Source organism: Argopecten irradians, chromosome 1 (genome assembly GCF_041381155.1).
Source record: "Argopecten irradians isolate NY chromosome 1, Ai_NY, whole genome shotgun sequence".
In the NCBI taxonomy this organism is placed as follows: Eukaryota; Metazoa; Mollusca; class Bivalvia; order Pectinida; family Pectinidae; genus Argopecten; species Argopecten irradians.
Genome location: NC_091134.1, coordinates 53,771,492 through 53,794,949, shown reverse-complemented (window position 1 = coordinate 53,794,949; position 23,458 = coordinate 53,771,492). Strand labels below are relative to the sequence as shown.

The 23,458-nt window shown below is 34.3% G+C and overlaps 1 protein-coding gene across 9 annotated transcripts in view; it reads right to left on the bottom strand.

Annotated features, from left to right (window-relative positions):
• LOC138333234 (ensconsin-like) overlaps window positions 1–23,458 on the bottom strand; it is a 61,053-nt gene that overhangs the window by 32,775 nt on the left and 4,820 nt on the right. For 5 of the 9 annotated variants that reach the window (XM_069281483.1, XM_069281508.1, XM_069281539.1 and 2 more), the window contains exons 2-4: window positions 11,528–11,929; window positions 9,852–9,911; window positions 2,570–2,811 (exon numbers count right to left, since the gene is read on the bottom strand). In XM_069281483.1, coding sequence (XP_069137584.1) covers window positions 2,570–2,811; window positions 9,852–9,911; window positions 11,528–11,929 — 704 coding nt within the window. Of the gene's footprint in view, window positions 1–2,569; window positions 2,812–9,851; window positions 9,912–11,527; window positions 11,930–13,906; window positions 14,049–16,924; window positions 17,050–19,083; window positions 19,449–23,458 lie in introns of those variants that run through there. The other 4 variants (XM_069281493.1, XM_069281533.1, XM_069281526.1 and 1 more) reach the window with 4 other exon arrangements.

The window sequence follows — 23,458 nt, the reverse complement described above, 5'->3', positions numbered from 1 at the left end:
CATGATGTCATCAGAATTTGGTTTCATTGGAATCACACGATACTTTTATAAGGCAGCTCATCAGTCTGATATGACTTCTATGTCATAGCTCCAAACAATTGGTAGAAATAGTCCCTGTGATGTGGCTATACATTAACAAATGATATCTGTTCTTTGTATCACATGGTAATGATATAGGAGATGTAATTAATAACATTCATTGTACCTAAACATCTACATGGAAGGCTATTGCTAAATTCCAATAACCATATCTGGTGAATTTTCTATTATTGATGATATCCCATTCTTCTTTTGTCAAATAAGCAATATCCATGTTTACTTTGGAAAATGCTAATCAACTACTATTCAAACTCCATATTGTTAAACACAACACATACACTGTGGCCATGTGTTTTAAAGTTCCAACACACATCATACTGACCTCAGGTCAAATGAACCATTCATAAATATTCCTGTGAAATATTTATACATCCATGTAAACTACTGGGGTTAAAATCCTGTTCACTGTTTCTTTGGTTGAGAATAATATATAATCAGTACCAGGAGCCCTCTTAACAATAAACATGTGTAAACCATGAACACTTCCTTAACATCTCTCAACACATTCAACAGTGAACTCCATTTGAAATATTTGACTTACAAGTATTATCCCAATTAATTTATAACAGATTTGAAATTGCTTTTGCTCACAATGCAGATTTCTTCCAATCTGCTAGTAGTCCTTTGATATGAAATTCGCTCTCTTCATACCGTTATCCTTTGTTCCTATAAGCACGAGGTACTAAAACAAAGCCCATCAAAAACATTTACCACAGGGGCTGATATACCACAGGTCCAGATGTCTTCAGAGTAAGATGTGAAAATGACAATAATGGGGCTCAAATTACCACAGAAACAGTAGCCACAGCTCAATGACTGCTTTTACATATATCATGCATAGAGCAGGGACAACTGTATAGAAGGCTTTATGGAAGATTTCTATTTTTCTGTACAGAATTTTGATCAGGTATTATATTTTGTAAAGGCAAATCACATGAAAATCAATGACCATATATCAAAGATATAACTATCATTTCATTAAACCCCTGATTTTCTTTTATAGACCATCTCATCCTTTTCCATGGAGCAGTCCAATATATATATGGGGGTCCAAGGGCAATGGATTACTCCTTCCAACCATTTCTGGCATGCTGCCTCCATTATCCGTTTGGACAGGGTTCAAACTGAAGGGAAAGCTGATTTATCTCGATATCAATAAGATTTTTCTCTGAAGTCCTTCCTTCTGATACCTTACCAAGCTTTTGTTTTATTATGTTCCAATATTTAAATCGTTACTTAAATCCACTAAATCATTCAAAAATAGTTCTGTAAGTCTTATTGATTAAATAGGTCTTATTTTTGATGTGATTTTTTAAGTTTGAAGTTTGAAATTTTGATAATAAACCAGAAATGTCTGTAAGACTTATAATTAACCTCCTCATCCAATCCATATAGAAGTGGAACAAGGTGAGATGTGATGGAATGGGACAGCACAAAATGGACAGGTGCACACGCCAACCCCCACCCACTTATTTTATAGCAAGGGGATGATAACGAACATCAACATTTCAATATGTCTTGGATCACAAGGGCTATCAATATCCATACATATAGTACTTTCCAGAAAGTAATTAGGGACAGAATGATAATAATAAATGCAGTTTTTATTGGGGAATTTTTCTAAAACCAAATCTTATGCTATGATTTTCCATGAAGAGGTCTATATTTAGATCCCACAGGGCACGAGATGGGCAGATCACTAGACGAATACAGGAAGATAGAACATGTTGTTGCAGTTAACACCACAGACAGATGCCACACGATTTGTACCGAGGGGATGTAGGCCTTTTGTTTCTGTGACAGATGAGTCTTTATCCACACATCCATCATGCAAGACAGCTTCCAACATTTCTGCTGCACAAAAAAATTGTCTGCATCTTAAACATTCTTCCTCAAATTTTTTGCTTTATTTTGCAATCTTTTGTTTGATATTTCCATGAAGTGAAAGAATGGAACAGCAACTTTCGCTTACACCAACATGGCTCAACTGATATACAGAAGAAGACCACGATAGTGATCAGTACTATTGTAGATGTTGCCAGATACCTGGAAGGTGGCTATATTCATTGACTGCATACCAGCATGGTGCAGATTGAGTGCAGCATCACATGTGCTGCCTATATACACTAGCCATGTTTATCATATTATGAGCTATATGCACACGGAATATGCACACAAGATTGAAAACAGTCCAACAAAAATTTAATGGTGATGAAATACATCAACACCATACATAAACCAATCATTGATTTATTTTTTAAGTTTACAACTTCCACCTGAGCTAATAATTTTGCTCTACTAGGCTTCCCCCATCTCTACCATACAAAAATGATAAATAATCTTGGGCTCTATTACCCAGTATGTTGGTGTTTGAACAAATAAGACATAATCAGATATAGTTATAGTTGAGACATTTTTTTTTATAAAAAGTTAAATTGTTTTGCTACCTATGCGCCTTTCTAATTCATACCTGCTCTGTTTCATCTCTTTTTCGTCGCCTGTCCTCAACTGCCAATCGCCGCTCCTCATCACGTCTCCGTAGCTCTTCAATTTTGAGGCGACGTAAATCAAGTTGTCGTTCCCGCTTTTCTTGGGCCAGGCGTTGCTGTTCTCTCATTTCTTCTATTTTTTTCTGTCTTTCCTCTGCCAATTTTTCCCTCTGTGCCCTTATTCTATCCTCCCTCTCTCGTTCCTTATCTCTCTTTGCAGAGTCTACACAAGGAATGGCAAATGTTAGCAAATGGAACATATTTTGTATAAGAGTTTCCTAAATTCTACCCACACTATCTAAATTCTACAAGGTTATTGTATGACTATTCCCTAATCTAAGACATGACATCAAAGTTCTGTAAAATATTGGAGAATATATCCCATAGCATTTTTGTGCATGTTGTATATCCGGTTTGAGTCAGAGAACTAACTATGTGATCCATACTACAGAAGACGTTTAACCTTTTTATGGTTAGAATGTCCCAACATATTGATTAGTACTAGTGCTGCATAGAGTATATATATCTGTCGCATCCAGAGAGCCTTACGCAGTCTGGCATTGCCCTACAACACACAGACATACTGCACAGCAAATATGCATGCATTGGCTGCTATGAGACATCAACTGAATTTCAAACCTATTGTTGAATATGTAAACAAAGATAAACATAAAAAAATATATTTCAAGAATGTAAACTCAAATTTGGATTCAATAATAAGGAACCTATTCCAATCAGATGTGAAATGAGAATGTGGCTATGGTATTACATCAGACCAACAGAGAATTGTTGAAATTAACTCTTAGGTTTATATTGAAAATTACATCTGGCCTTTTTGTGCAATTGGAAATTTTTTTAATTAATATTTGATTTAGAAATTGAAAGATTAGAATGATTTTAATCTGAATTTGATCAATGAAAGTCAATGAGAGCCAAAAAATAAGGATAATGTTAGCGAATGTAGCTAGCATCTGGTGTAACATGTGAGGATATAGAAACAGAATATGTTCTATGGATGCCTGATTTATCCCAATAGTCACACTTCATTTCTTCAAACAACTATAATACCATATTACCCTATTAAAGGAGCAGATTATCGAGCTACAAAAAGCTGTTACAATACATTTCTGCTCCACGAGTATTAGGACCATGTTTAAGATGAACACATGAGAAAGTCAACGTGAGGAAGTCAACTTAGGATTGTAGCAGCTGATACCATTAGTTTCTTTATTTTTAGTTGAAAGGAAATCTGTTTCTATTAAAATCTCGAAGAAACCTAGTGTGTTCAGTTTTACCAATGGGTTTAGGAGAAGCTGTGTCATTCACAGCAACCCAACTGCTAGCTACATCAAAATTAACTCCATTATACAATGTAGTACAATGTAAATATTGATTGTATACATGGTCCAGAAGTAAGCCTAAGTTCGTGGTAAAAAAAATAGTAAAACTTCAAACAGAAAATGTTTTACAAGGAACATTACACCTTATAACCTTTATAAAACATTAACAACTAACATGACTTAAAAACTTTGAAAATTAGTTTTAAAATAGCAGTCAGCATTGCAATTGTAACCTCAGTATGTGTGACATGCTTAGTTATTGATTTTTTCCTTTTCACTTTTTTTTCTATTCTTATTTTTTCATTAAATTTTGAATAGAGGACTTTTATAGACTCAATCTTCAACTTATAAAACTTTCCAAAGCAGAAACCTGAAAGCCTAGTTAGCAAATACAGTTCTACTTGATAAAGCTACAGAGACAAGATAAAGACTATAACATCAATCCTGTAAAATGTTTGTATCTACACTCTGAAGGAAGAAACTGAGGTAAACAGAGAACAAAGGGAAACAGATATCCCAGACCACTAACAATCACACAACATATAACACCCAAGACTTGAATGACAGGTGATACAAATCGACAGACACAAGTTTTGTTCTCCAAGAGGCATATCATGTGCTCTAACATCAGAACTGCTTGCCCAGCAGAACACTACACTAAGTGTTTTCAAGTCCTGAAAGTGTACTCTTCTATAGGTATTACATGGAGAAATACACAGACTATGTTAAAATTGGACCTCAATTTAAAAAGGTAAACTACTTCAGATTTACAGATACTATGTAGCTGATCTTAAATGCTATCCACTTCAGTTTCAGCAGACAGGACAACGCAGTCTGAACTGCAAAGTGACTCACATTATGTGCAGATAGAAACAGCCTTAGATTTACCGATACATTTAACATTGCAGCTTATTACAGATTTAAGTGTTAGCGCATTTTTAATCAATAAAACGGCATTTTAATTTTGTATACATTTTCAATGCTCTTGTATAAAGAAATTAACAGAAGAGATTATTTTAGGAACTTTTATCATGATAGCTGTTACATGAATCATTCAAACACAAGAAACATGTTTCAGAAACCTTTCAAATTGCTCCAATGTTACATAACCATGAAATGTTCATGGGAATCTAGATAATAAGTACACAAGTGAACAAGCGTTTTATAGTTTATGTTGCTAGAAGGGCAGTAACATGGTATGTACAATAAACTCTGTAGTAAATACATTATACATCAAGTGGTCATGTATTCTGGCTCTCATAATATTGTAAGCTGATGATATATATCGTTAATATGCAAATGTAAGCAATTGTTATAATCCTGAAAGCATACATCTGCACCTTCCGCCTTTTATATCTGCAGCCTATAGCTAAGTATTTGTAAATGTTCAACATCCAAAGCATAGCGATACATAATGAATTAACATGACATTATGGTATGTGATCATTAATGTCACTGTGATGTCATTACATTTGCTGATAACATACATAGCTTACACCTATGTACAGATTAGCTGTGTGAAATATGAATGCACCTGATGAAGGAACAACTATAAGATTTCTTAGTGGAACCATAAACAGATACATAAAATGAGGAAATTAATTAATGTGTAATTTACAGAGGTCTTTTGGCAACACCTGTCATTCCTGTTAAAGATTTGATAAAAATGCTGGAGGAAAATTTAAGTAGAATATGACACTATATTTAGACCTATAATCTTCTTTGCAATGACAGCATATCAATAAAGGTGTCATATCCTTATGTCATAGATAGGTTTAGTTTATATACGTACATGTACTATTCGAATTATACACCTCCAACATCCATATCAAAGAAATCAGGGTTTCATCCTAAGTTATATCACATAACTGTTAACCGACTATTGAAGATATATAGAAGATAATAAATAGGGGCTGATAAAAATATAATCTGACAAAATGAGTACATCCTCTTACAAACACATAACTGTTAACCGACTATTGAAGATATATAGAAGATAATAAATAGGGGCTGATAAAAATATAAATCTGACAAAATGAGTACATCCTCTAATAATAAACTTCAAATTCACTGTATCGTCTTATATGTACAGGAGTAACAGCTTAACAGCCTACAACAGATAACTCTGCATATCAAATGTAATCACAGTCAATTTCTACATATTACATTTGTATACAGTTGTATGATGTTGGTAGCTCATTAATAATTTCATGAGGTTTTTATTACATCTAAACGAGCTGCTTCTTACTTAATTCATAGTATCAGCATGTTTGCTATACTCTTTTATGACTGTAAAGAAAATGAGGACAATTGGAAAAGTAAGGATATTAGCAAAAACAAAGCATCCTCATATTATTGAAGCATCTTACCATGTGATATATACTACTAGTAATATTGTTTTAATCCCTGATCTATCTGATGTAGTTTCTATATCACAAAACATTTGAATTTCTCAGTGAAAGCAGGTTTTTGAGTTAAAGAGAATCAAGTAATATAGTCTTGTCACAGTTATTAAACCACTTTATTCTAGTTACCTTTTAGCAACCATGCAGACCATGGGACATTATAATTTTTAAGAAGCCATAAAAACAACAGATGAAGCAACATTACCTAAGATCACAGGCACTTAAAACCACTGATAACCAGCAAGCCATCACATCTCATTTGTAATGTTTCTTGAAATTGCAAATTTTGTAATGAAAAGATTTTTCCTTGGTACATCTTTTTTACCATTCATATTCAATGTTGCTCTTTTTCTTGTTCAATAATGTGATTTGTAATTTTTCACAAACACTTGTCTAGACCTGATAGTGGATTTTATGTTTGAAAATTCAAAATGGGATATCATGAACATTAGACAGATGTATACTAACCACACACAATCTGGAGTCTTACCTTATAAACCTTGTCCTCAGTGACTTGCACTAAGTCTCCTCTATTAGACTTCCACTTACCAGACAATAAATAAATAAGCACCTCTCTGTGTGTTTTGACTGGCTAATTCATGAGGATGTTACCTTCCTGCACCTAAGGAGACTACTCTCATGGGTTTAAAAATGGTACAGAAATCCTTCACTTGGTCACAGTGGCTATCTACATGGACCAAAAGGTAGCACAATCCTTTTCTTGGGACAGAAAGTCTATCTTGATGAACCTACAGATGGCTGGGCCAGAGAGAAATCCTTCAATTCAAAAGAAAGTCAATTTGATGGATCAAAATATGGCACTGAAATCCTTGATTTCACCAAAAAGTCAATGTCCTTGGACCAAAACTTAACTGAAAAATTCTTTTCTAGACCAAACTTGATATTGCCATCTGCATCAATCTGTATTACCACAAGATACACAATATTCCAATACATCACACATTATAGTCCTCTGATGAAATGTAATTGACAGCAAGCAAGATTTCTGAATTCCAAAGACACATCCGATATGCAACACAGAACATGCCCAACACTTATTTTTCAAGTTGCTGTTGTATCATTGAATGTAGCAACTTTTGGAACATCAATATTTGTATGACTTCTCATAGAAATATGATCTTAAGAAAGGTCATTCCAGATATGCGAAACATTGCATTTTGTATCTCTGACACCTTTCATCATGCATCTGCCTGTTAGAGTTACAACATGTGACACCTATATACAGTAGACCTGTCTAGCCTCCCATATAACCCGAGACCTTATTTCCTATCAGTCAAATAAATCCTGTTGCACATGAAATGTCTCGAGATCGATACCTCGACAGTTACAGCAGGAAGAACAAAAATTACCATATAAAATGTTAAAGTTTGCCTTTTATATTTAATCAATAAATGACTCATATCTTAAGATAAAATTCTTCTTCAAAACATTTAAACTAAAAATCAAATATTAAAATGTATCAAGCTGCAATGAATTTTTCATACTGAAATGCGTATAACAAATCTTCCATGTAATGTATATATCCCTGCCTAAAAGAGTGTTTATAGCCTTATAGCGAACTAGCTGGCATGAAAATTTGTGCAACTGAAGTTCTCACTAGCTTGCATTAATGGTTTCAAGTGTGCAGATGAATACTTTCAGTGCTTTGTACAAGTTTCTACATAATCTATTTACAGATGATTTCAATGGTTAAATTATTCAATATGAATGCCTTGCTTAAAGATGCTCCACCGGCAACAGAGCATAAATGATATTCATCATTTGAACAACAATTGGTGTTTAATCGTGTATATATATGCCTAATTAACACAAAAAAATAATATAAAATGATTTATTTTTCCTTTGGTGCATGCACAATCTGTACTTCATTCCATATAGGATATAGTGCCACGGAATTTGTTCGGGATGCAATTAATTATTTTTAACTTGAAGTAAAATTAGAAGCTCACACTTTTCAATGGTGGTAATGGTGTAAAGTAAGTAACTTTTGTAACTGAAGAAAAATACTAAATCGTCTGCTGCTGTTTTTGATAAAGAAAAAATAACATTAGTCAGCGGTGGAGCATCTTTAAACAGAAATTCTGAATGTTTTTTTTTTTTTGTGCATTTGCTTGTTTTTTTCCACCATGTATACCAGCAATTGTTACCACCATAATTTGACAATAGAAATTTTTGCATGACATTTCAACACATATGCCGAAATATGTGTTATCCTATCAAACAATATCATGCATTACACCTTTCACATCATTACAGACATCAATAGTGGAATAATAATCTAAATTAAATCTAATCATATACAAACATTTTAACCAAGCTAACCATAATCAGAAAGAATTATTTGTATTTTACAATTACTCTCACCATATCAATGATAAGAAATAACACAAATTCTGATGAATGAAGAAATCTTAAAAAAGAAAGAAAACTAAAACAGCAATTAAAATTAAAACACAGAGCAACAATAAATGAATAAGTCTTCACAACTGTAGGCTTCATCAGGTACCTAAGCAGGTAATCTTTTAACCTTTTCAGCAAACCTTTGGCAACTACAGTATTTTGCCAGAAATTGATGCAAATTAATACACTCTAAAATATTACATATCATCTTTTCATCCAAAACAACATTCATATATTTATCAATGCTTTTAAATCAAGCTTCAGTCACTATTTTTTTGTACTGCAGTTTGCCCAAAACAACAATCCCTTAAGATTCCCATGAAGTTAAGAAAGCGATTATGATATGTTGATGGGTGAAAAGATGGACATTTTTATCTAAACATGCATTAACATCAATAACATTAACACAAGCATGCAGCAGGCAGCTCTAGGTAAATCAACGCCCATGCATAAAGCGGGAAAACACTAAAAGGCCTAGCTATGTTGTACTGGGGTGTAGGGGTTATACGACCACAAAGACACTGATCTTCTCCAGCTCAGGTCCTTATCCCAATATACCATAAACACACCGATCATCTTAAACGTTTTTGTAGTGTTTACTTCTTGGTATCACATTGTTTTATCTCTAACCCTACCGACCCCACTTTTCGACATATTTCCCGTAACCACAATGTCAGATTAATTTGCATTCAGTGCCATGAATGGCTACTGAATCGCTGGTGATTGAACTATCAGAATTTACCCTGAAGACCTACAGAAATTGGTTCCAATTTTGTACACAGAGGAGGTTTTCGAGATGAGATGATTGTTAAATGATGAAATAAAAACATCACACATGTGGGACGACCAATAGTTTACATTACCATACGCGATACTAAACATAAAACGTCCTGCTAACATAGATCAATCAATACTTCCTGGAAGGCACGACGATTCAAGATAAGGAAAAAAACAGGAGCAGATCAATGTCTTTTTGTCGATATGTTAATTAAACCAACCAACCAACATAACAAAATAAAGAAACCACCACAATTACTTTAATCAGAGAATAAGGAATATGATTTATCCTGATACAGATTATATTGGTGATTACTTGCCGACAACCATCTTTCCGTTAACAATCATGTATGTTCTTCCATAGGATATAAACTGCTGGCCTGGAGAAAAACACAGCATTTCAATTCAGCATCACAGTTCCAACTGGTTAGCTTGAAATTTCTCAAATATTCTCACACCTCATATCTATACTAATCTGCAGGGCTGCCAAGAAAATTTGGGCGTTCATGTATACAAAGGTGTATCACCAAGGTATAGCCTGTTGAAACACCCAATTCATACATCTACTGATAAAAAGCAATCTGACAGGTGTTTAATATTAGTACAATTCAAAATCAAGAAATAACAAAACTAACTATTGCAATCAAATTAGTGAGTTAATAATTTTACCAACATTTTGTCATCAGAAATTAAGAAGTACCAGAAATATCCGAATTAGTTGAAATGACAGGTCTTAACTTTATATTTATTTGAGACTCATCAAAACACCACAGGTTCTGTCTGTCATGGTGCAATAAAGTAAGTAATTCTCATAAAATTTCAAGAAAGACTTTATTTGTTCATATCCTCATAGCAACTAAAATTCAATGATAGTTCTAACATATTTCAAAATAGTCTGGTTAAAAAATTCCAAATACAATGGGACTATTTCATGTACCACATGATACTTGATGACGTTTGTGCGGAACTAGTAATTCCAATGGTGAGGAACGTATCTCTTTGTAATCTTTCCGCTAAAATGATGTTAGCACAGGATAGCATCTTTTGACATCATTCCATCACAAACAGAAACAATAATCCTGCACAAATGTTATCAGGTATCACATGGTACGTGACTTAATGCCATTAAATTTGTTTTAAAATCATTCAGCATTTGATTCAACTTTGGCCTAGTAACCTACGCCTTATTTTCTTTATATTCTACCAATCCAAATTTGCAGTATTTTTCTTATAAGCCAAACTGCACTATAACCATTAAGCCAAATCTAGCAGTGACTTTTTCTACTTTTCAAAGCTTCAAATCTTATTTTTTATGAATGCTCATAGTTCTGCTTTGAACTGAATATCTGCATCATACCCGGCAAGTGTTTTTTGGATTTTTTGTTTTTTTGACAATTACAAATGATCGGCAGCCCTGCACTGCAACAATGTCCAAAATTCTTTTCTTGACCACCAGAAAATAAATCATTATTCTCAGGACTATAACCCAAAAGCAAGTGAAACCATGGGGAATTCAAACAAAAAGGGCATATGTGAACATATATATATATATATGGGAAAATAGCTCTTATCATATAATACATATAATATATACAAAGAAATAATTGTTTGCTTTATGAACAAATATGAAAAATATAAATAAAAGAAAATAGATAGAAAATTCACAATGAAAGCTAAACAATATATATAGTATAATTTGATTACTTCTCAAAAATGCAACAATTCTTTGGTAGTATTAGCCATGATGTTCAACAGAATCAAAAGGTGAATTATTTTTTAAATGCCAGTAAGAATTGCAAAAAATAAAATTTGCTATGGTGCAGAAACAAATTTTCTATATTGGAGACCTGATCATTGATAACTGATGAAAAACCATTTCTATATCATAAATATATGTATTCTATAAAGCAAAAACTGTTGTAAGGGTTTACAAACACACACCAAACTTTTTATTTTTTTTTGACCTTGAACCCTTTTGTCTAGAGGTTCTACTCACCTGATTTTTCAGTACTGGGACTCTTTTTGCCAGAGCTTGTTGACCCCTGTATACTACTTGTAGTGGACATACTCATCACACTATCGGTCATTTTCCCACTGTCCCCAGAACCATCGTCAAGTGGTACAGTCATTAGAAATGACTTCTTTTTTGGCTCTTGGGGATTGGTATCAGATACATCCATATCCACAACCTCATTTGCAGAATCACCATCACCTTTATTATCTGTGTTCTGATTATCTCCCTTCTCATAGAACTCTTCTGTACTCAAGTCCATTGTGGTAATTCCCGACATGTTAAAATCCACGTCAAGTTTTGGAGAAATATTCATATCCAGACTCGGTTTTGTTTCATACTGACCACCAAATTCAACAGGAGCTTCCGGTTCTTCATATTTAATATCTGAAATTATAAATGAAGCACAATTAATTTCTCAAATATAAAATGTAAACTCATTCCATAAATCAGTAATGAAATTTTATTGATTTCGTTAAATACCTCTAGGCAAAGGGCTTGTATAATAATGTATACTGTATATTATTACTGAGATATAGTGGTAAGATTAGCAGTCTGTCTACAGTCCTCTTTACCATATATTGACAGTGTACACATAATACAGCCTCAGCTATTTTTGCATTAAATGACATCAGGCTAACAGTCAACTGTTGAATCTGATCACTAAAAATGTTATGGCTTCTTTTTAAAATTCATGATTCATTTCCTCGACACAAAAAGCAGAGTGTCAGATAAGGACAATAAAGTAACATTTATAATCTTTTCATGGAGAAGAAAAAATAGAAACCCATCTACAAAGTGTAAAAACTTATTTCTGCACGTCAAATTTTCAGGATGAAATTGACTGAACAACTTGATATAATGATGACTTTGGGCATCAATTCCTAATCATTGATATTTACATCAACAATATACAGAAAACGTGATTAGTACAAGAACATTTTATATTAATTGTACATTATTTCTGGCCAAAAACGGTAAAATATACACATTTACAGTATAGGATGGTCTAGCGGAGACATCATGAATACTCCAGGTGTGATGCCTAACCTTTGTGATGTGGCCACATCACTCCACTAATGAGTTGGTAACCTATCTGGTATGGCTGATTATACAGCTGGGCTCTCACCCACAAACTATTTCATAGCATTTAATTACTTACAGTTACACACATATAACACAACAGTCAATACTATTGTGTTATAATTAGGTCAGAGACGTTTATTTGCCAAAAACACTACATTACATTCTGTGTCGTAAGAATTAGTTCACTGTGACCAATATTTACACTGTTACAACAAACAGTGTTATTTAATGTGCATATCAAAGTGAAAAATACACTGAAAATATAAAAAAAAAAATATTTTCAATATGAATGCTTATAAAAAATTCATAACTTAGATGTCCCCTTTGAGAAAAACAACTAATATTTAGAATAAAATCATTTGATCTCACATATAGGTATCCAAGTTCGGCATTGATATGGAAAATCAAAACTACTTGTACATGAAAAGTCATGCATAAGTTATGTACAATGCAAATAAATAATAAGCTTGTTTGTATATATTGTTAAAGAAAGAAAATTGGGAGACCATCAATTAATCCACGTTAAGAATAATATTAGATATCATAAATAAAAGTTCTATTAGAAATGATATTCAATTATCTTACATATAACAATACAGTACGTAGATTAGTGATGGCTTCAAATTCTTGTATGAAATGAGGGAAGGGGGACATATAGTGTCTAATACCCTTGTCTGTCATGTCTCATCCCAATCTCATTTTATATGGAGGTGGGTACATGTGCAGGTATTTTTAGTTTTAATAATACTAGACTACTTATCAAATGTCATGTTATTCTATGTGAAGGTATTTTTAGTTTTCATAATTCTAGACATCTTATCAAATGTCATGTTATTCTAAAACTTAATCAATATAATATACTAAAAAGTGTCCACTGGTATGGTTATCAATCTAGACATGATCTATTGTACAGTTGACAAAAATCTTGAATTCTCTTTTAAAATTATTATACAATGTATATAGCTTATGAGATAATCATTACATCCATGTAAGTCATGCAGTATAATCTATGTCATCCAACAGCTGCTACAGTCACTGATGACATAGTGTCTGATCAGTTTCCTCATTTCCGAGGCTGGTCAGGTCCATAACTTCACAATTATAAATCCTTTAACCTCTTACATCCATCCATTGATCTATATTGCTTATTTTCATAACCTTTATTCCATAATAGGCTTGTCAGACCTAATAAATAAGAACTTAACAGTCATTCACCCTGATCTCACATCCATTATGATTTGATAATGCATTTCCAACAAAATGTTGAAAGATCCTTACAAATGCAATCTTGATTCAACAGGAAAGATTGCTGGCATATTCCAGAGCGCTACACAAATAATCCGAGACATACTTAAAAGGAAAATAATGTAAACTGGAAATGGCCGTTTCCTTCCCTAGGAACGTAATGTAAACTGTTGGTCTTATCATGTACCCTGCTACCCTGGGTAAACACTGATGGTAAGCCATATTGACACCTTCTCAGGATGAATCAAGCACTGTAGCCACCAACATGTGTGCAGTAGGTATGCATAACATGGTCATGTGACCAGTACCACCAGCTGTACATATTCTCCACATCTTACAGAATGCATACAGGAAACTATAAACAGTGCAACATAACTAGAAATATGCAGTGTTCATTTACGTACCGGATACAAGCAGTTGTTTTAAAATCTCTTATGTTGATTGGTTGGGTCTAAAAATGCATTTTTTCTTGACTGGAACTGTATGATTCTCACTTTTGCATCAATTAATTGTTAAGCAATATCTGGAAGTTTTGAAATTCACTTAAAGAGCAATTAAGGCTCATATCATACATAATTTCATAAAAAGCTGAGAATCAAACTTACATGTCTTGGACTGAATCTGTTTTTTGAGCTTCCTAAATTTCTTTTTCCTTTTCAAGTATAGAATGACATTACAGCAAATACTCATTGCAAATGAGTATAACAAGCGAAAATATAAATCTTCTGCGTGCCAAGTATTCATCTAGCAAGTGTACCTGATCACAGAGAAGTACTTCTAGTACTAATTGTTTGATACAAATGATCCAGACTTTATACTAAATGTAATAAATCAGGTGTTAGAACATCTGAAGGAATTTTTTTTAATTAGCAATATTCACATCATCTGACAGATCAGTGTTAACCTCCTTAATTATCACATTCTAACACATTACTGTATAAGTCTATACACACTTTCTATATAAAGACAGGATATGGTGTAATTAATGGTAATTAAAAGTGACCATTTAATAATCCAGATAATTAGGTTCCTAGAGGGCACCTGATTATATGATTGGTGGGCCAGCCTATGTTGTCTGTACAGAGTCCACCCTCCAGACACCATAATTACCTACCTTAGCGCCCCCAGAGGTTACAGACCACAGTGTAGTAGTCCCGCCATGCAGATCAGATTAACCATAACACAGCTGACCCCCACAGTCTGGCACATAACAAACTTTAAACAGGAAATGGGCCACATATTCAGTACCTTATGCATCTATACGTGTATGACTCATCTATCTAAGAACCACCCTTCATTCTAGACCTAGAAACAGCAATAATGGTATGTAAGATCTATCATTCTGGAGAGTATACATGTTTCTTAGGCTAAGGATAACCGAATAAATCTGTATGCATTATTCAATGTTATTCAAAAGGGTGGGACAGTCTAAGATGCACAGCAGTAATGTTACATATGAAAAGAAATCACCAAAAAGATCTCTGTCAACAATGCTCCTGCCTCAAATCTATATAAGCAGGATGGTATTTGGGACACGACAGGATGGAGGGACATGGTTAACACTATTACAATTTTTCTTTTTTTTTAATTTGTTGATTTGGTAGGCTAAACTTCATGTAGGGTCATGTAAGGACAGCCTCCCCTGTATGAAATGTGTTGTACGTGTGTAAATAATGCTATTATGTCCCACCTCCATTTCATAGTGGGAGCATAAAACGTGTACAGTAAGTGGTATACAAAATACAATGTATACAATAATTATTACTCATAACTAAGATGGAGAGTTGACAAAATGTGAGTGTACCACCGTACCAGTAAAACATTAACGAGGTAATGAGGTGTGGTAATTTTGATGATGACTCAATACCAAGCTACAACATCACATACACTAAGTTTGCATTGGCAGCCAGAAAAGTTGGGTGTGTTTATGAATTATATCAATAAGATAATTTTAATGGGTGATAAAATACCTCATAAATGAAAGAGAAATTAGGAAATTTTTTTCTAATTTGGAACATTAGCACTAATGGCTTCCAGATATGTTTATCTTATCATCTAAATCTGGCTTTTGAAACTTCATGTAAACACCACCACCTGATAGCTATACTCATGGAAAAGCACTTCCCTCAAAATTTTAACCTGCAGCTCTTACTTCTTGTGAACTTTTATAAAGGGTATATCTCACAATCTTGACTGGGAATTTTTCAGGAAAATAGCAACTTTGTAGACCAGGGAGTCATACTATAATCTTGTTAGCAAATTTGTCCAAGGAAAAGTAAATAAACAGATCTTAGAAACTATGTGGCTACATTCCAGACATACCAGATGCTGGAGCAATTCCTATAGACTCAATACCACCAACAAATAACATTACAGCATACACATAAGCTTTCTGGCTGTTCTAGGTGTCTGCCTCGTACACTATATATCTAACACCATGTAGTAAGTTTTATCTATGTGCGCAGTTGTCTGAGGTAGAGTTGGTCGTGAGTGTATGTATACATTTTACACTATGAGAGGTGGCTGGAACATTGATCAATATATTCCATAAGTGGTCATCAGGCTTGATGCACTAGGACTTAGTATTTTTAATCCCACCTCACACGGAATAGGTACATTTCATACTGCCGTCATGAAACAGCCACCATTAATCTCGAAATTTGCAAGTAGATATACAAAGCCTTTGATCCTCTGTGACAAAATTTTAAAGCCTTTTAGGAAATTAACACCCTCCAGTCTTCCTTTAGTTTATAACTTGATGATAAAACAATATTTGTTTCCAACACAATAACACCTTCACAAACCATGATGTCAAAAGAAATGCTCTCCAAATGTCTATCAATTAAAAGGGAGATGATTCCATTACCTGGTAATATCCTTTTTCATTTTATTATTTTTTTAAGTGTTTGTTTCTCAAAATGTCTCCTTGATAACAAGAATAAAGAGAACATTTGTTGAGGATACTCATATACCTCAGCCCTGATAATAATCCATGTTCCATCTCACATGAAAATAAAATCTGTAGATAATTCCATGTTCACACATCCTCACCTTAATCTTCTTGATTCCTCATTGTTTCTCCACTATGATATTAACTCTGGCCATCAGCTGATATCAGTTGTATTTATATATAACACTGGCAATTGATAGTGTCATTTTCCTAACCCTCAGCAGCTACACCATGCACACAGCTACATACCTGACTACACCTGGTGCCTCGGACCAGCCTTAATAACAATTCACAGTACTATATCCCTCTGCAGTACATCACATACTATATCCCGCTGACATCCCCATCAGCCTGGTCACTGGACCTCTTTATGGAAACTAGATTTATTAGATACTACATCTCACCTTTATTTAACTTTCATTACAATTTTCACCTTAACGCAGACGGTATCAGCCACTGAAGCTGACTGATGTCGGAAGATAACCTGAATAACCCGCTAAGCTTCTCCAATAATAAAAGGAAACAGGAAAGCACTAATGATACAAGGTGTCCACCTACCACGTTCTAATAAGACTCCAGATCAATAAACTGTCAACCAGGTACTACATCAAAGGACCAGTATGGGACCATACAAGCCAACATGGAAAGGACAAAGACAGAACGATTGGAGTCAGGGAAGGCTATCAGAATGTTTAAACTCCATTACAATAAATCTTTGTTCAAAAACATGGGGACCATTTCAATATGATTTGAGCCAGGAAGGCAAAAAGAATGTTTCTTTAGCATGATAAATCTTTATTCTTAAACATGTAGACAAGCAATGCAACTGTATTTGATCGAAGAGGGGCAAACAACGTTTTCTAAAGAACAATCTTTTTTGAAACATGGGAACAAACACTGCATAAGTTTATATATCGATCTGAGCAACACCAATACAGTAGAATATTAAAAACAATCACAGAAAATTACCTATTGAAATCAGGAGACATCAAAGGCTAATATGTCAATTTATAAATCTTAAATCTGCTTGGCTATACCCTAGCATAAAATACAGTAACATGTTACCAATTGTGTGTGTACGTATCCATAATCCAACGTAAGTCACTGAAAATCTCTCTGTCAATAATCCCTGGCATTCATAATTGAACGAGTTGTGTAAATAATTCTGGACCGGACAAGGAAGGATCTTTAAATGTCACAAAAGAGTCTTCTCTGTTATTTCAATTTAAAGTACATCATTCATGCATAAAACCTGCCAAGTCAGTGTTATTATATCCTGCTCACCCCTACGATGACCATAATGGACCAGCTGTCATTAACAAAGTGTGTATCTCGGTCTTTTAAATTGACATTGCTACCTCAAGTTTGACCAAATCACTTCCGATAGGTGGGGCAATACTTTGTTGGCTCTAAATGTTTATTCAGGGCACTTTAAGTCAAAGTACCCTATTTCTTTTGAAGCTAAACAGAATCACTTATGAACTTCTTTACCAAGGAATTTATTGAGTAGATTTAACATCAAATTAAAAGTTTTCACATGTACAGAAGAACAAACAACTAAAGTCTATGAATGGCAAAAAATTCCAAACTGTTTTAAAATTCAATGATAATGAGTTTTTCGCATTCATCATTTTCGTTACAAATATATATAATGTTGATTCCAGAACACAAAAACACTACATAACTGATAAATCTAAACATCCTCACAGATAATATATTGATGGCAGAACCATGATTATAAGTTTTAACTTTATCAAATAGCAAGCAGAGGGCCATTAGATCTACAGTCCCAATACAATATGATAGATTTTCTTGATTTTCTAATAAAATTGAATGTAATTATATACAGAAAAGTTTTTAAAAACAATCATCCTGTTTATTGGTATTCAATTTGAGAATGCATGGAGCATGCCAGATTATAATTATTCATGCCATAGTAATAATAACCTGCTTCAAGTTCATGATCCTGAAAAAAATATACAAGGACAAAGCAAACTTTATTTTGCATCGCAGCATGGTAATGAATTCACATCTTGATAAGGCGTTCACCAGTAACTTGGTAAGGCTTAATTATGTCATCATTTCGGTAAGAGAAACTATCTTCAAAACTGTTTTGAGAGCAAGAACTACAATGACATAAGCTTAAGACACTCAAGAGATGTGGAAACACGCTCCAAACCTTGACACATAGCTATAGCATTTTGTAATCACTATTTAAAGTCACTGGACATAATGATCAATTCAAATGAGATGCACATACCTGTCTCAACTGTCATCCGAACCATGGTATTCCAACAAAGGCTTAATTCCAATAACAATATATACGAAACTCTCAGGATTTTGACACAGTAGAAGAAAAAGAGAACTTTGAAATAACGAAATTGATGAATCTTGCTACTGTTGAATCGAAACTGGTAGAAATCCAACGAAATTCTGAAGTCTTCACAGCTCCTTCCTCAAATTAAAACTGTGAAGGAGAGGCCGAAATTCTTATGAAGTGTTGCGTTACTGACAGTTTTTCAGGTAATTCTACACCTGAGTGATTTGAAAACATCCTGAAGACATTCTTATGAAAAGTAGTCTACCCACATTTGTACTTACAACATATGTTTTTATATGTAATTATGATAATAGATCTGGTGACCTACATTACGTAGGAAGTGGGCTCAGATCTCCGAAATGTGTATAAATATTATGCTTTACCACAGCTCCCTGACTCTTCTTACTCAAAAGAGCATGGAAACGGGTCACGCTGTCTTGTCAGGGATGGGCGGGTTGGTGAATATCCTGTACAGCAATAACTATAAGGACGAGATCATAACCCAGTCCTACATACGACACACTGCGGTGTGACAATGGGACGGATTCTTACCTGGAGGACACCCAACCATGAACCATGACCCCTGGGCCACACATTCCATATCTCGTCAGTCAGCCATACCTTGTTACACCTATGTATACATACCACCACATACCTGGACTGTAGTGCGATGGGTAGTGTTACACCAGGTGAATTAACGAGACTTCCACAGGTACCACTAGAGAAACTGATGATGGTGGCGAGACATAACTAGGTTGTCAACATCTGTCTCTCGTGTGATGGTCGGTGTCAATCTACATGTCAATGGCAGCCATCACCTCTGGTACCACAGCCTCAATCAATAATCACTTTTTATCTACTGTTAGGTTCCTGATAAAGAGTGGTTTTTTATCTGCTGCACGTTTTCTTATGAATCATTCAAGGAATCTTTTATCCTTGTATCATTCATTCCATCATAATGCTAACAATGGAAAATGCAACTTTAGTTGAAGAATGACTTTACTTGGGAATACTTGTTTAATGCTAGACAAATAATTTCGCACATAAATACATCACATTTGAGCTAATTAACTTAAACTCAAATTATCCTGTTTTTATCATGATACTGCTTACTTCATGAAATTTGACAATCTTATTGTTTTTCTAAGATAGCAAATTCATATATATGAACAATTTTGATATTTTTGTTCAGACAAAAATTGCAATCTTGCCCTCATCCAAACTTTCTGACCCCATTATCACATGATTTTGACTGTTAAGTTCCTGAATGGGGCCACAATTCCGGTGACTGTTAATTTCTGTGCAGTGGCCATCTCTATTGCACAACAGCAAGGTCTCCACACTGACTCTTTCAATAATTGATAGCTTCTTGATGTGTGCTTAATTCAATATAGGATTCTGTAACTGTGTAACTTGGTTAATTCAATTAGAGCATGGGAGATGCCATTGATGATGCAAGGCATGATGTATTATAAGTCACAGGATCACGAAACAAGCAAGTCGTCACATTGACAATGTACAGTAATGATCTAGCCCCACAGATTATATACTATTATAGTGTGATAAATCTGTCATTGGCACATGTTAATATAATTACAGATTGTACAGTAATATTTCATCCCAGATCAATTCTATTGTGAGAACGATAACATAATTATGATGAAATGCCACAATTTGTGTCAAAGAGCCTGTCGGACTGCCATTCTGGCCGTAGATACCTTGTGGTTCCACAGATACACCTTTGACAGCTCTATATGTATAGACCCTGTATTTCTCTGACATGAACATATGTATGCCACCTTTAGCCATTTCATGACAGGCTATAACATTACGCATGGAACACCTCCACCAGTAAGTCTCATTAGCTTAACATGAAAATCTGTTCTTTTTTTCCAGGTTATGATATCAGAAAATTAAAACTGATTGTATTTTTATCAAAGCACTAAGCTAACCAACTCTGGAAGTTCTGCTTTTGATTTTTCTCTTTGATCAAAAATTCAAATTTGATGCATCAAATGACCATTTTTAATAAACATCAGAGCTGACCAAACTTAGACCATGCAGTCTCAGGTGATAGTTTCTGATGGTCCGACACCAGTAATATCAATCCTAAATCATTCATGAACATTAATACCTCAAAACAGCCCACAAATAGAAGTTCTGTGACCATCTAAAGTAGCTGTATGTCCCAGTAAGCAATGTACCAGAAACTATTTTCACAAAGCAGCTTTAGTTACACATTGAAATGGGGTCTGAATTCAAGCTGGAGTCAACGATAAAAAATACAGATAATGCATGAATATGCAAGCATTCAAGGAGGCAATAACAACTTCGAAATTTATCATTAAATTTACCATTGGTCAATCTGAATATCAAATATTATTATCAAGCACATATACAGTTATAGAAACTGGTAGTGTCACAATTCATGCAGCAATCACTGCCAATCAGGCCATACAATTCTGTGACCTAGCTTGTGACCTAGCTTATTTTAAGGTGTATTATTAATACTAAAAGCCCTAATAAATTAACACTTACACCAACATTATAGGTAACGTACAGGGCAGAAATAAGTATGATGCACCAGGTAGCCCCTGGTCCTGACAGACTGACCTGTGCAGTGATTGACATGATTGATTTGAACACCTGATACCTCCAGCCTTACCTCAGGTGTACAGATAGTCATCAATTTATCCTGACCACCGCCAGGTTAGGACAATCAAGTGCTGATTTATCTGGCCTGGGGAAAACATTACACAGATTAGCAGATCCCAATATAGACTCATCATAGGTCAACTCACAGAATACATTTAAGGACAATGTCATCTAAGAATCTACCAAACATTTCTCATATTTCAGATGAATCTTTACTTCAGTAGATTGTTATCAAAGTTTTCATAGCTGATATACTATCACAATTCTTTTACAGTGCCATGACTGTCATCTAATATGAAAATTACAAAGCTCTCTCGACACTATACTGGTGTAATTTACAAACAAAATATACACTTTGTAGAGTGAGTATCTAGAACAGATTTGTGTATCCACTGGGCTGTGAAATATAGACTGAATACTAAAGTATACAGATGTATTGAATATCTAATAGTCTTTTAGTTTCCATCACAGTACAGCAGGTTACAGTAGTCCATGATACTGATGCTATGCTAATCAGAAAGGGATTCTAGCATCTGGCCACTTCTGATTTAGTGATTATAACCTGGCAAGTTTTACTGTCAGGCAAGCAACCCCCAGCAGCCCTGGCGGTAATTGGGGCCCAAGAGTACTCAGGAAATCATATTTTCTCCCTAAAAACTAAAAGATATATACTACAGCTAACATAAAATATGACCGATGAGTGATACAACCTCTTCATTTGGCACTTGTTCGCATCTTATCTGGGCTGGCCTCAACAAGGTAGAATATGCTATAGCTACCATATCTTGGTATAGATGGAACAAATATCTCCAAGTTCATGAAAAATTCTGACAACTACTTCAGCATTGTATATATTTCAGAACATGTGAACATAATGTCATGTACGGTAATATGTGCATATAAAAATCCTTGTGATGGCTATCCCAGACATTAACGACTTCCACTTTGTGACAGTATGATTCACTATAAAACCAACCTAATATCCCACACACAGAAAAAACAGCTGGATTGAATTTGTACAGTTAACAAACATTCATTTGTCAAGTCTGACATACAGATAATAAAGCTCTGGATGAACAAACAGGCCATTAACAAATATTAGAGCAGTACCTGGTTGCATTATTACGAAATATGACATCAATTATATAAATAGATTGCCCAGGCGGAAATGGTCTTGTACCGGGTAATTTATCAAATAAACTAATACACTGTATACTGCATATTTTGTAATCCCTCTGATGATTGTCTGGTATAAACTCTTTTCAGTTTGAAGGTATCTGCTTATAAAAGAAAGCAACTGCAGGTATTTAAAACAACTAGCATTGACATTAAATGCTATTTTCTGAGTCTGCATCACTGAAGAATTAGCTCTTAACCATCCTTACCAAACCTGTTCAACATACCGTATTTTCCCTATTAAGAGCGCCTCCTCTAATAAGGGCGCCCCCACGTTTTTTGCTGAAAAAAATCAGCTAATTTCATACAATTTTTGTGCCAGATTGTGACGATTTGTCTTTGCAGACGCTAATAAAATACTGTTTCACATCAATCTGATGCTTAACAGATATCCGATCAGCTATAAATGTATTGCACTGGGTAACTTAGGACATCTTTGCCAAGTGTTTACACATAGAAACAGCGAGAATTCCATGTTCAAAAC